The sequence below is a fragment of the Puma concolor genome, chromosome B2 (genome assembly GCF_028749965.1).
Source record: "Puma concolor isolate L17-30 chromosome B2, mPumCon1.1.hap2, whole genome shotgun sequence".
Taxonomy (NCBI): Eukaryota; Metazoa; Chordata; class Mammalia; order Carnivora; family Felidae; genus Puma; species Puma concolor.
The window spans coordinates 134,268,728-134,282,139 of NC_141671.1; the positions used below are offsets into that span (position 1 = coordinate 134,268,728).

The following is a 13,412-nucleotide window of genomic DNA, read 5'->3' on the forward strand; positions in this document are numbered from 1 at the left end:
AGACAGAAGCTCCAGGACAAGCCAAGAGTCTTCCTTCACAGACAGACTGGGGGTGTGGCTCAATTTGCTGTCCGCACAGTGCACTGAGGGTGGCAGCCTGCCAAGGGCTGTCTCTCCAATTGCCACAGTCCTGTGGAACCCAGCAACGCGAGCTCCCCCTTGCAATGAGAGCCAGGCAATCCAGAGGCTTCCTTTGGGTAGCAGCTGCAAAAAACTGGAGGGCCAGACGTCAAAACCAGGGCACCGACCACATGTGAATCTCCTCTCCAGGAGACACAGTGACTCTGGAGGGCGGCAGAGGAAAAGCATAAAACCTAGTGCTTGCCCTCCGTGGTCTCTAGAAAGGATCACAGTCAGTCCCAAGATGTGTGTTTAATTACAAGTCTGCCCCTCAGGCTGCAGCCATGATGATTAGTTAATAGGCCTCCCCCATAGAAAGACTGAACTTCTGGGTCTGTTGCCTTTTGCTGTGCCCTGGGGGTGGTAGCTGTGATGACTCTTTCTCGATTGGTAACAGTCTGGTGGGACCCACAGGCGTAAGCTCCACTGGCTGCCGGAGCCTGGTGATTAGAGAGGGGTCTCCTAGCAGCAGCTGCAAATTCAGGGCACCAGATGAGAATATGAGCTCCTTTCTGGGTGTCACTGATAATTCTAGTTCCATGAGGACCAGGAATGCAAGTTCCTCTGGCCTCCAGAGCCAGGAAGTCAGGAGGCCTTCTCTGGGTAGCTGCTGCAAAGATCAGGCATCAGAAGCTTGTAGAAGCTCCCCTCCAGGAGGACTGGTGTTCTCAATCAGGGCAAAGGGAGAGTGTGAAGCTGGTTCCCCCCAGGCTCTGTTCTTGGAGAGTGTTCTAGCAGGCACCTACTGTGTGTGTTAAATAAGATGCTGGCCCCTCAGGACAAGGCTTTAATCTAAGCCAGTGAGCCTTTCACTTTAAGTCTGGGTGCAATCAGCTAGACATTTATTGGATATGAAAATCACTTTTCTCTTTGCCTTATAAAGGGTAAAGTCCACCAGCTTACTTGCTCTTCTCTCTGTTTAAAACAAACACAATACTGCATTTGGAGCTTATTAAATCTTAACCCTTTGGGGGACCCCTAGACATCTAGTACTTTAGTTCTAGAATTCTGTGTTCTGAAATCACTGCATTTAAAGTTGGAGAAGACTAGATGGTTTAGTAATATAATTATACATAAATGTTCATTGGGTTAGTTACAAACAGCTGGATATTAAAAATTCAATGAAAATTTGGTTGAAGTGTAAATAATCCAATTGGATGCTTATTGTGCTTTACTACACAGTATATTTGTCTTCTAGATGATTCGTCCAAGCAGCATCACTCTTTCGTTCTTTTTCTCTCTTTTTTCTTCCACCTCTTCTTCCTCCCCCTCCTTTTTCTCCTCCTTTTCCTCCTCCTTCTTTGTCCTTTTTGAATAGACACCATTTATCCACACAAAAATCTGCCGTTTAACAGGGGTAATATTGTCAAGATGACAGGGCATATAGTGGCAGTTTCTCTGATTTTAATTCAAAGTTAATTAACTTTACTCATTGCCTAAATCCAAGTGTGTTTCCTTGACCTCCCACAAATTTGAGTCTCTGATTAAGATTTGGGTGGGTCATCTATCTCAGCCCTGATTTTCTTTTAACCTCTTTACATGGCATTGGCCTAGCTGCTGTCCTAAATATTCCAGAGATCAAATGCTCTAATACCATGGACTAAAAAATGACCTGAGCCATGCTTTGTGGACTGCCATGGTCTCACTATGGGAAGTACTTAAACTATTTTTAAAACTATAAAATACAAGAATGGGATGAATACATCACACATGCACACACACACACACACACACACACACACACACACACACAAATCCTACAAAATAATCCATTTGAACTCTTGGCTGTCCCGCTGAGAAATTAATATTTAAGCACAAAGTTAGTTTCGAATTTAAAGGACAAAAAAGATCACCTATGTTTGTTGTTAATCCAACAGATTTTATTGATGATCTATTATGTGCTAAATAATAAGTTAGGTTTTGAAGACCTGTGCTGAGCAAGATTAACAAAACTCTCTCATCACAAAACTCAGAGCCTAATGAAGGAGACAGACACGCCAACAATAGTAATAAAGTTAGAAAACTGGTATAACAGAGATCATAAAAGGTATCTGGAATATGGTAGAAATATAGTGTTCAAACAATGTGTGTTTGATGCGTGACCAAATGAATGAATCAATGAGTGGAAGAATGAATATGGCACACATAGCAGAAACATGTTTCTGTTTAGTGGTTGACTGGGGAAGCCTTCCTAAAGGAAGAAGCGTTTAAGCGATGGCCTTAAAAAGTTCGCTTAATAAATAGGAAAAAAGTGTGCTCAAAGCAGAGGAGGACTTATGTTGGAAAGTCTGGAGGTGAAGGAGAGCTCTCTGGGTTCAGAGAAGTGCTAGAAGTTGAATAGATAGCAAGGGGAGAAGTCTCAGAGGCAGCTATAGACATGGGAGGGAGTCAGGACATACAGAGTATTATAAATCCTTCTTCTGAGGGATTGAAAATGGTTTAAGGGGTCCAGAGGTTCAGGAACTAACCCAATATCTGTAACAATAATTAAATGAACTGTTTCACCCATCCCCCTACCTACCTCCACTCTGGTGACCATCAGTTTGTTCTCTGTACTTAAGAGTCTATTTCTTGGGTGAAGTAAGTGATGGGGATTAAGGAGCACACTTGTGCTGAGCACTGGGTGAACTGTTAAATCACTATATTGTACACCTGAAACTAATATTAAAAAAATGAACTTCAAGGCTATGATGAACTGGTTATATAACCTCACTGTCTCCCTAACTTGCCTGCTGATTCTTTTACATTAGCTGATAGCCTGATCTTGTTCTCTTGGTCAAAATCAGAATAGAATGAGACACAATGTTTTAAAGATAAACCGACTAAAATAATTGTATTCTAATGGCACTTTGTTAAATGGAGTACACTGCTAAAAATTATAGCCCCAAAGACAATGAGACCAACATTTAAAATAAAGTCAATACTTTACATTTTTTGAAAGAATTGGTCTAGAATACAAGAAAAAGAAAACTTGGAAAGGAACAGGATGCCATGAATTACCCCACATTATTCCCCATCTTCCTGTTTTTGGATATTCTAAATTGTTTTAATTTTATTTAAATGTGCGATCTGCAAGTTCTAAGAAAGCTACCCACTTGCTCAAACTCCTACTTAGAATGTTTGAAGGGTGCCTGGCTGACTCCCTCGGTAGAGCATTTGACTCTTGGTCTTGGGATAATGAACTCCATCCAGCCCCACGCTGGGGGTAGAACTTACTTTAAAAAAATAAATAAATAGAAACAAGATGTTTGGAGTGGGAGGGGGCAGAGGAATGAACAAGCATTATGGGCAAGGAAGTTTCTAATTTAAGTCTACACATAAATTATTAAAAAATGTTTCTTAAGTCCTTACCTAAGGTTTCACCTGAGTGAATTTTTACTACTCCAAGTCTCTCTCTGCCTCAAACTCTAATCTAAGAAAATTTGAGATCCTTTAACAAAGTTTCTCAACGTCAACTATATAACTATTTTCAATAGCATTACTTACTTACATCATTCAGAAATTTTGGGAGGTGCAAAACAGGTGGGATTACTGTGAGATAAAACAGTTCATGGTGAATCCAGGGATTATGACTGTCACAATTAATTCATAATTGAAAGGAGATATGGTATGTATGTTGGAATTAAAATGAACTATGAGAAATCAGCTTACTTACTTTAAATCAAGCTAGTACTTTTGTGGATTATTCAAATAATACAATAGGTGTTTAACACCATATTTAATTGTTTGACACAAAACCTTACATTTTCAAATGCCTTAAATAATTTTATTTTCCGATGCTCTATGGCTTCAAAAAGAGTAAAGAATCTACACCTTTGGTTGCAGTTATAAGAAGAATTATAAGAGATATGTAGACCAAATTTGCTAAATGTTAAATAGTAAATTATTTGGAAATGATTCAATTTATAAATACTACTTCGGGCATGGCTTCGATTCTGGAGACAAAGTATAGTACTGTTCTTGGTTGCTACATGAAACGACATCAATAAATCATCCCATAAACCCCCATCTCGAGTGTTGGGAAACTTTCAAACTTGGCAGGGCAAAAGTTGTAGAAAAAAAGTTTAGTCTTTAGAATATTTCTGAAAAAAAACATTTTTAAACCACTCTAAGGCATAATACCAGAGGTTTCTGAATTGTTTTCAAGGAATCACTAACATTCACAAGAGCAATAAAGGGATGTTACAATTCTCTCTGCTTTTTATTAGGCCTCCCCCCGCCCACCGCTTAAACATTGAATCACTTTCCTCTTTATTTTGCACCTTTAAACACTTTTAAGTGGCTTTTCTGGACTCAATAGTGCACTGATTGTCTCCTTTCAATTATGAATTAATTGTTATAGTCATTAGTTAAGCCCTGGATTCCTGAAGAACTGTTTTATCTGACAGTGACCCCACCTGTTTTGCACTCCCAGAAGTGGCCATTGAGCTATAGAAAAACAGTGACAAAAGTAAGGCAGGTTCCGGCTGAGGCAATACTTTGCAATAGGCTAATAGGTGGGTTTCTGGTCCTAATTGAAATGACAGCTTTATAAATGTACATTTTCAAGCATTGCTTTTTGCATAGAAATCAATGATGCAAAGTCACTAGGAAGAAAAGTAGTTACTGGCAAAACTGACTTAAATGTAGTTATTTTATTTTACTTTAAATGTTTCAACATTTAGACTGTGAATGCCAGAATTTGGCGACAGAATATATTACTTTAACTTTCGCAGACTTTTGATTTCTTATGGCATATTTCAGCTATCAGTAACTGAAGTTCTGCTTAAATATGATACTGAATTGTGCCAAAGCAGCGTGGCTTCAGGATATCTGAACAGTCGAATATGGGAAGCATCGTCCCAGACAATGACTTGATTTAGCAGGATTTAGGGCAGCCTCTCTCCTCTGCCCTTCTGTGAAAGGCTCCATTGTCCGCAGAGATCATGGGGATTTCCTGTGGGAGAGCTTCTGTTGGAGGGTGAAGGCATGAGCCATAGACAAGGCACTGGCTTATCACCTCATGGACCTCACACACTACATGTAGTGGATTTTTTCCTTAAAACTATGTAGCCGTTCTGGTGACTAAACAAACAAATAAACGAACAGACACAACCTTCACATATTAAGCACTGTTATTAAAGGTTTAACCTAGGAATTTACCCAAGGGATACAGGAGTGCTGATGCATAGGGGCACTTGTATCCCAATGTTTATAGCAGCACTCTCAACAATAGCCAAATTATGGAAAGAGCCTAGGTGTCCATCAACTGATGAATGGATAAAGAAATTGTGGTTTATATATACAATGGAATACTAGTTGGCAATGAGAAAAAATGAAATATGGCCTTTGTAGCAACGTAGATGGAACTGGAGAGTGTGATGCTAAGTGAAATAAGTCATACAGAGAAAGACAGATACCATATGTTTTCACTCTTATGTGGATCCTGAGAAACTTAACAGAAGACCATGGGGGAGGGGAAGGGAAAAAAAGTTAGAGAGGGAGGAAGGCAAACCATAAGAGACTCTTAAAAACTGAGAATAAACTGAAGGTTGATGGAGAGGTGGGAGGGAGGGGGTGGGTGGGTGATGGGCATTGAGGAGGGCACCTGTTGGAATAAGCACTGGGTGTTGTATGGAAACCAATTTGACAATAAATTTCATATTAAGAAAAAAAAAAGCTTTAACTTAGAATAGTAATGGTTGATTAATGTTGGGCCAAACTGAGGTGCTGAGATTTTTTTTCAATCTCAGAACATCTTAAACTTTTAGAACTGAAGAGTGGCTTCTAGTTCAAGTCTCTCAAGTCTCTCATTTTGTAAATCAGTAGATAGGGGTCTCTGGGGGAAAAAAAACATGATAAGAAATGCCAATGGTACTCACATTTATGTTAGGAGGTAGAAATATGGGTTATTGTTCCTTTATTACTACTTTCTTTTTTTTTTTTTTTTTTTAATTTATTTTTGGGACAGAGAGAGACAGAGCATGAACGGGGGAGGGGCAGAGAGAGAGGGAGACACAGAATCGGAAACACGCTCCAGGCTCCGAGCCATCCGCCCAGAGCCTGACGCGGGGCTCGAACTCACGGACCGCGAGATCGTGACCTGGCTGAAGTCGGACGCTTAACCGACTGCGCCACCCAGGCGCCCCCTTTATTACTACTTTCTTGTGGTAACAGCATTTTCATAATGACAAAGTATTTTTTATGCATAAGGCAATTGCACATATCCTTTTAAATCTGCCTTCCACTCTTTAGGCTGATTCTGCCGAGAAGCTGAGAGAATATGGACTTTCCCATATCTGTAGCCATCCTGTGCTGGTGACTAGAACTAGGTCTTGCCCTCTCATAGCACCTCCAAAGCCACCTCCCATACCTGCCTGGAAAATCTTTCGTCAAAAAAAGGAAACTGTTGTAACAGATGAAGCTCAAGGTATGGGTCATGTTGTCTGGAAATCTTTCTGATTACCATTTCTCTATCTGTAGGTCTAACAGTTGAATTTGTAATAGAATACATCTATCAAGGCAAGCTACCCAAAATTATACCTAAAGCCTACTTTTAATTTTATATCTAAATGTTATGTCTTTAATTTTTTTAGTGTTATTTATTTTTGAGAGGGGGGAGTGAGAGATAGAGAGAGAAAGAGAGAGAGAGAGAGAGAGAGGATGAATGGGGGAGGGGCAGAGAGAGAGGGAGACACAGAATCCGAAGCAGGCTCCAGGCTCTGAGCTGTCAGCACAGAGCCCAACGCGGGACTCGAACTCACAAACTGTGAGATCATGACCTGAGCCAAAGTCAGACACTTAATCCGACTAAGCCACCCAGGTGCCCCTAAATTTTATGTTTTTAAAGGGTTAATTCTCCACATTTCAGAAGCTGAATAGTTTGGTTCACATCTAAACTGACAAGATATATCCAGGCCATTCTTTGGGTGAGAGTATTGTAATTATTGTGATAGAAAATGGTTTGTAGCAAATAATATTTAAAAACTTAGGTAACATATTTAAGCCCCTGGTGTGAAATCACTCTAGAGTGCCCTGTAGAACATAGTCTTTGAATTAACTGATTTAAATTTAGAATAGAAACTGACCCTTATTTAGAATATAGGGATATAACTTCATTCTTGGACTCCCCCTGTGTGAATACTGTCATAAGCCACCATGAATGGTAGTTGTGCTAGAAATAAAGAGGTTCATGTGGGCTCAGGGTGGGGTGGGGGACTGTGCTCACCTAGTTCTTTTTTTTTTAACTTTTTGATCATTTTTTGAGTTTATATATTTTGAGAGAGCATGAGTGGGGGAGGGGCAGAGAGAGAGGGAGGAAGAGAATACCAGGCAGGCTCTGCAGTGTTAGCACAAAGCCCTACAGGAGACACGATCTCGGAACCGAACTGTGAGATCATGATCTGATCCCAGATGAAGAGCTGGACATTTAAAAGGCAAAGCCGCCTCGGTGTCCTGCCCACCTTGTTCTTATTCTCAGTTTACTTCCAACTTCTTCGTAATCCAAATCTCAGTCTTTACTCCTTCAATGTTGTTCTCTCCAAGTCTTCATTCTGATTCCAGTATTTCATAAGTACCAAGTTTGAATGGCAAAAGAAATGAGTGAGAGCATTAAAAGAAACTCAATTCTAAAGCAGATGCATGAGATGGGATTAAAGGAGAACGAAAACTTATAATTTAAAAATTATGGCCTATAGGATGCCTGAGTGGCTCAGTTGGTTAAGGGTACAACTCTTGGTTTTGAAATATACATATATTTTTTGAAATATATATATATTTCAAATATATATATTTGAATATATATTCAAATATTTGAAATATATATATATATTTCTTATTCCAAAAAGCTTAAATTGTCTTTGTCCAAAAAAGCTTTCTTTAGTATGTCTTTTGTGTTTGTTTTCTTGATTTTGCACTTTCTCCCTTTGTCTTTGCTAATTGCTCATGATTTTCTAATCGTATTCATCCAGCCACAGTATACCACCTTCTAGAGGTTACTGCATTACAGGCTATGTTCACAGGCCCGTTACCTGAATGCGCAATGAAGGCAAAGCCACCTTGAACATACCTAGAGCCCGTTTACCAGTGGCCTCGCCGTGAAGCTTATAAGTATGCTCTAAGCGGGGCAGCTGGGTGGCTCAGTCGGTTAAGCACCTGACTTAGCTCAGGTCACGATCTCGCATTTCGTGGGCTCCAGTTGGCGTCGGCGTCAGCGTCAGGCTCTGTGCTGGCAGCTCGGAGCCTGGACCCTGCTTCGGATTCTGTGTCTCCCTTTCTCTACCCCTCAGCCACTCATGCTCTGTCTCTCTCTCTCTGTCTCTCTCTCTCAAAAATAAATAAACATTAAAACCCAAACAAACAGTATGCTCTAAGGGTTCGGTCCCGTGCACCAAGGCTTATACCCCTATTGGTGGCACCTGCTGTGGCTCCTGATACCAATGCAAGTGTTGCTGATTCCTCATGGCAGGGGACCAGGGAACCCTATCTTGGTCACAATGCAATACGGAAGTCTCCGTGGTGCTCAGGATTCTACAATTGCAATGGTCACATGGATTGAAAGACTTACCTGTTCCCTGCCTCCTACTTTCAACCATAATTTACATGTTTTTAGAATATAAATTAACAACTGTAACCATGTAATTTTCCTCGCCTTTGCTTCTTGCCTACATGATACAAGCAGTACAGCTGGTAGCAAAGATTTTCTAGCACAACACGCTCAGTCTTTGCCAGAAAAGAACAAAGACTAAAGAAATATCTGGTTTGGGTGGAAAGAAGAAAAGGTCAGGTTTGTTGTTGTTGTTTGTTTGTTTGTTTGTTTGTTTATCAAGCCTATCTGCCCCCTCTCTCTCTTGCTTGATTATTTCAGTCTTTTCTTTACTTTCTTGGAGCTTCTGCAGTTGACTCTTGGTGCCTGCCAGCTGCTGCATTGGGATACAGGAACTTTGCAATTTCCATTCTTTCCTCCCTCTCTCCCTCCCTCCATCCTTTCTATCCTCTTTCCTGTTCTCTGTCCTTCTGAACCAAAGATCAGCATGCACATGATGCTTGAGAGAAAATCTTTGCTCTAAAATGCATCAAAGAATAGCTGAATAAAGGGGAAAATATTGAACATGCAGGTGTTTTCTGCTTTTGATACTGACTGTGGTATAATTCTAGCTGCATGATGGCTTTAGGGTGAACTGGGGAAGAAAATCTAAAATTGGTAGGATCCCAACCAATGGTGTCCCACCTCAAGGCTCACCCCATAACTGTCTTTCTTCTATCTATTGGGTTTAATATTTAAGGTGAAAAATAATAGGAAATAGAAAGAGAGACAGCAAGACAGAGAGGGAGAGAGAGAGAGATCATTTGAGAGCTTACCATAGAATAAGCACAGAGAAGTTATGTGCACATTCAGAGTTTCTCTTATTTTTCTCCAGTGGGCATCCTTTCCATTGTAGCAGGAGTTTTATTAAACTAATCATCTCTAATGTTTAATTCCTGTGATCACCATGCTAGTGCTTGAGCTCTGTTCCGTATACACTGAGAATTTCTTTTTTTTAAATGTTTATTTATTGGGGCACCTGGGTGGCTCAGTTGGCTCAGGTCATGATCTCATGGTTTGTGAGTTCGAGCCCCGCGTTGGACTTTGTGCTGACAGCTCGGAGCCTGGAGCCTGCTTCGGATTCTGTGTCTTCTTCTCTCTTTGCCCCTCCCCCACTTGTGCTCTGTCACTCAAAAATAAATAAATGTAAAAAAAAAAATTAATGTTTATTTATTGATTTTGACGGGGAGAGGGGGAGAGAATTCCAAGCAAGCCCAGTACTGTCAACACAGAGACCGATGCAGGGCTCAAACCCACAAACTGTGAGATCATGACCTGAGCCAAAATCGAGATTTGGAAGCTCAACCCACTGGGCCACACAGGTGCCCCTCCACTGAGAACTTCTTACTTCTATATTGGCTTCAGACTCCTTTAGGAGTATTCACAAAGTCTTTCTTGATCTAATGCTTTCTTTCCTTCCCATGACCTTGACTTTTTTTACATTTTTGGTTCTAGTACCATATCCAGATATTAGTCTGTATTTTTACTTCATATATGAGCATCTGTGTTGCAGAGGTTAACTAAAAGAACAGTTTTTAGTGAAAAACTTTTAAAGAAGTAGCAATGAATGTCCAGTAATAATAAGACAATGTTTCACATTGTAGGTTTGCTGGGTAGACAGTTAATCTCATCAGCACTGCAGTAGATGTTAAGTAATGCATTTAATTTTAGAAGATTAAAAAACAAAAGTGTATCATACTGAATCAATAATTATCTTTTAGATTCTTTTAGAATCTTCTAGATCTTATAGAACCAATGATAAAGAATCAATAATAGAGAATTTTTCTTTTAGAAACAATAATAAAGAAGCCCGAACAGTTTCTTGAAATTTCAAGTCCGTTTTTGAATTATAGGATGAATCCGTTTACAATTCCAACAGAAACGTAAGTATATCACATTCTTTCCCACAAATACATCTGGTTGACAAATGAAGTGTTTGTGAATTGTCTCACAACTGTGAGACAAATTGTCTGACAATTATGCTTTGGTGACAGTGATTGCAAGAAAACAATAATCTTAGATTCTTTTCCCCACAGTAATAAGTAGCTAAGATAAATTCTGAATCAATTAAAATAAAGCTTTAATATGTCTGGCTTTACAGCCTTGGCTACTGTTTTAGAACAGTGAAGGATTTTGTTGAACCTTAAACATTAGCACTAACAAATGCTTTTGGTTATTATCTGATACTTAAATTGTAAGATCAGATGATTGTCATAGAAACTAGGGAGATGAAGTATGTTACTTTTAGAGGAAGAAACCCTAACTAGAACAACAAAGAAAATAAAGAAGTAAAAGGAGGAGGAGAAATCCAAATATATTAATATTTGAATATGACAACGAAAGAAAGACTAACATCCTGGATCTAAAATTTCTAATGAGTTCAGATAAGGGAACAGGAAGTCAACAAATAGTAATAATGTGAAGAAATAGTGAGTGATATGAGTGGAAGTGATGATTATTACCACTCGAAGTGTGGTAATTTTTTAAGCAGCCATGCATAAGTAATAAATAGACATACGCATGTGTCAAAGATTACCAAATTTATACTCTGAATTTTGCAGATAATTGTACTTCAATTACCCACCAATGAAGTTGTAATACATAAAAATAAATAATAATATGTGAAAAGTTTTAAAAAAATTAAATAGGAATTCTAGGAATTCAATAATTCAAGGAATACGATAATAACCAAAACTAAGAATTCAATGGATGTATTTCATCAGAGATTAGATGCAACTAAAAAAGACAGTTAGCAAAAGGGAAAATAGATCAGAGATAATATCCAGACTGAAGCACAAAGACAAGAAAGGAAGGAAGGAAGAAAGAAAGAAAGAAAGAAAGAAAGAAAGAAAGAAAGGGAAATGTATAGTAAAAACAAATGGAACAAGTTGAAAAGGACCAACATACTTCCAAGTGGGTCTCAGAAATAGAGGATAGAGAGATGGGAGAATAGTCAAAAACTAAAAATATAATGGCAAAATATCCCAAAAGTAAGAAAAAAAAAAACCCCTCAAGTCAAGATTCAGGAAGTTCTGAAATCCAGCAAGTAAACACAGAGAAAAGTGCAGCTGGACCCAATCCCAGTGAAACCGAAGACAAATCAGATACAGTGACCTGCAGACAGTGAAAGAAATGCTGCCTCACAAATCAACATGGATGAATGTCACACACACAAAATATTAGACCAAAGAAGCCTGGTGTAAAAAGTACATGGGTTGTTTTAAGGATTCTATTAACGTTCATTATGAGAAGAAAAATCAAAAGCAATCTATGGTGTTGGAAGTCAGGAGAATAGTTTTCTGTGGTGAGCAGGACTGGCCGTGGTTGGGAGACCTATCCGGCAGGACTCATGGGGCACTGGCAACAATAATGTCCCTTGATCAGCATAATGGTGATATGGCCGTGCTTGCTTTGAGATTTTCAGCAAGGTTTGCATTTATGATTTGCTCCTTGTTTGAATGTATTTTAAACTTAAATAAAACTTTAGTGAACATTTTGAATGGTTTATATTATCAGTCACACAGTGGCCATTAGACGTAGGTTAGCCTTCTTTGGACGTATTAAAATCCATGACTGGAACGTAAGCGGATGAAGTAAAGCAGTCAAAATTGAGATCAGAAGGCAGTTCGTTGTATGGTTTTACTTTCAGAGCCAGTCAATTTACATTTTATGAACTCTATAAGTTGAAAATGTTAGAGATATTCTTCCAATCGTTTCCTTTCAAGGCTCCTCTCAACTCTATGCATTAACAATTGAGCACTGAGAGGGGGTTAGGATGGACCCCTAGGCAGCCCTAACACAGGACAGTCATTGGCAGTCAGCAATGTCAAGCCTTGAAAGACAGCTCTATAAACCAAAAAGACAGTGTGCTGCTACTTTAATTTAAAAAATTTGTTAGTTACGAATTTATAAATCTAGTTTTAACTTTTAATAAAATTTTGTTATACATAAATCTATTAATTTCCACTAAAGTTTTAAATAAATTTAGTTTTCTGAATTTATTTATACATTAAATTTTTTTTTAAGTTTATTTATTTTGAGAGAGAGAGAAAGCAAGGGAGGGGCAGAGAGAGAGGGAGAGAGAGAGAATCCTCCACTTAGCTCGGAGCCTGATATGGGGCTTGAACTCACAAACTGTGAGATTATGATCTGAGCTGAAATCAAGAGTTGGATGCTTAACTGAGCCACCTAGGTGCCCCTATTTAAACATTTTAAATGGCATTTACAGTATCATTATATTTTGTTATCTCTTTAAGTACTTTAAAAGCCAAAAATCATAGCAAATAAAATCTTGCAAAGTATTTAAATCATTATAAAAGTTCAAATAACCAGGGCATCTGAGTAGCTCATTGGGTTAAGCATCCGACTTTGGCTTAGGTCATGATCTCACTGTTGGTGAGTTTGAGCCCCATGTTGGGCTCTGTGCTCACAGCTCAGAGCCTGGAGCCTGCTTCGGATTTGGTGTCTTCCTCTCTCTCTGCCCCTTCCCTGCTTGCACTCTGTCTCTCTCTCTAAAATAAATAAACATTATTATTTTTTTAAGGTCAAATAATCAAATTCACATATTTTGAGAAACTTAATTTTTCCTATACCTACCATTAGTTTTTCTAAACCCAAATTTTCTTATACCTTGTAACATAATCATAAAACTAAAATTAAATATGCTATATAGATTTTAAAGCCTAATTTGCTGCATTATGTAACATGCTAAATTCTTTCATATGCCAGA

At 38.8% G+C, this 13,412-nt stretch overlaps 1 protein-coding gene across 5 annotated transcripts in view; it reads left to right on the forward strand.

The window, feature by feature from the left end:
- The window catches only part of ADGB (androglobin), a 164,621-nt gene that overhangs the window by 69,035 nt on the left and 82,174 nt on the right, over window positions 1-13,412 (forward strand). For all 5 annotated transcript variants that reach the window (XM_086708075.1, XM_086708077.1, XM_086708076.1 and 2 more), the window contains 2 exons: window positions 6,355-6,529; window positions 10,476-10,566. In XM_086708075.1, the coding sequence (XP_086564201.1) occupies window positions 6,355-6,529; window positions 10,476-10,566 (266 nt within the window). The remainder of the gene's footprint in view (window positions 1-6,354; window positions 6,530-10,475; window positions 10,567-13,412) is intronic.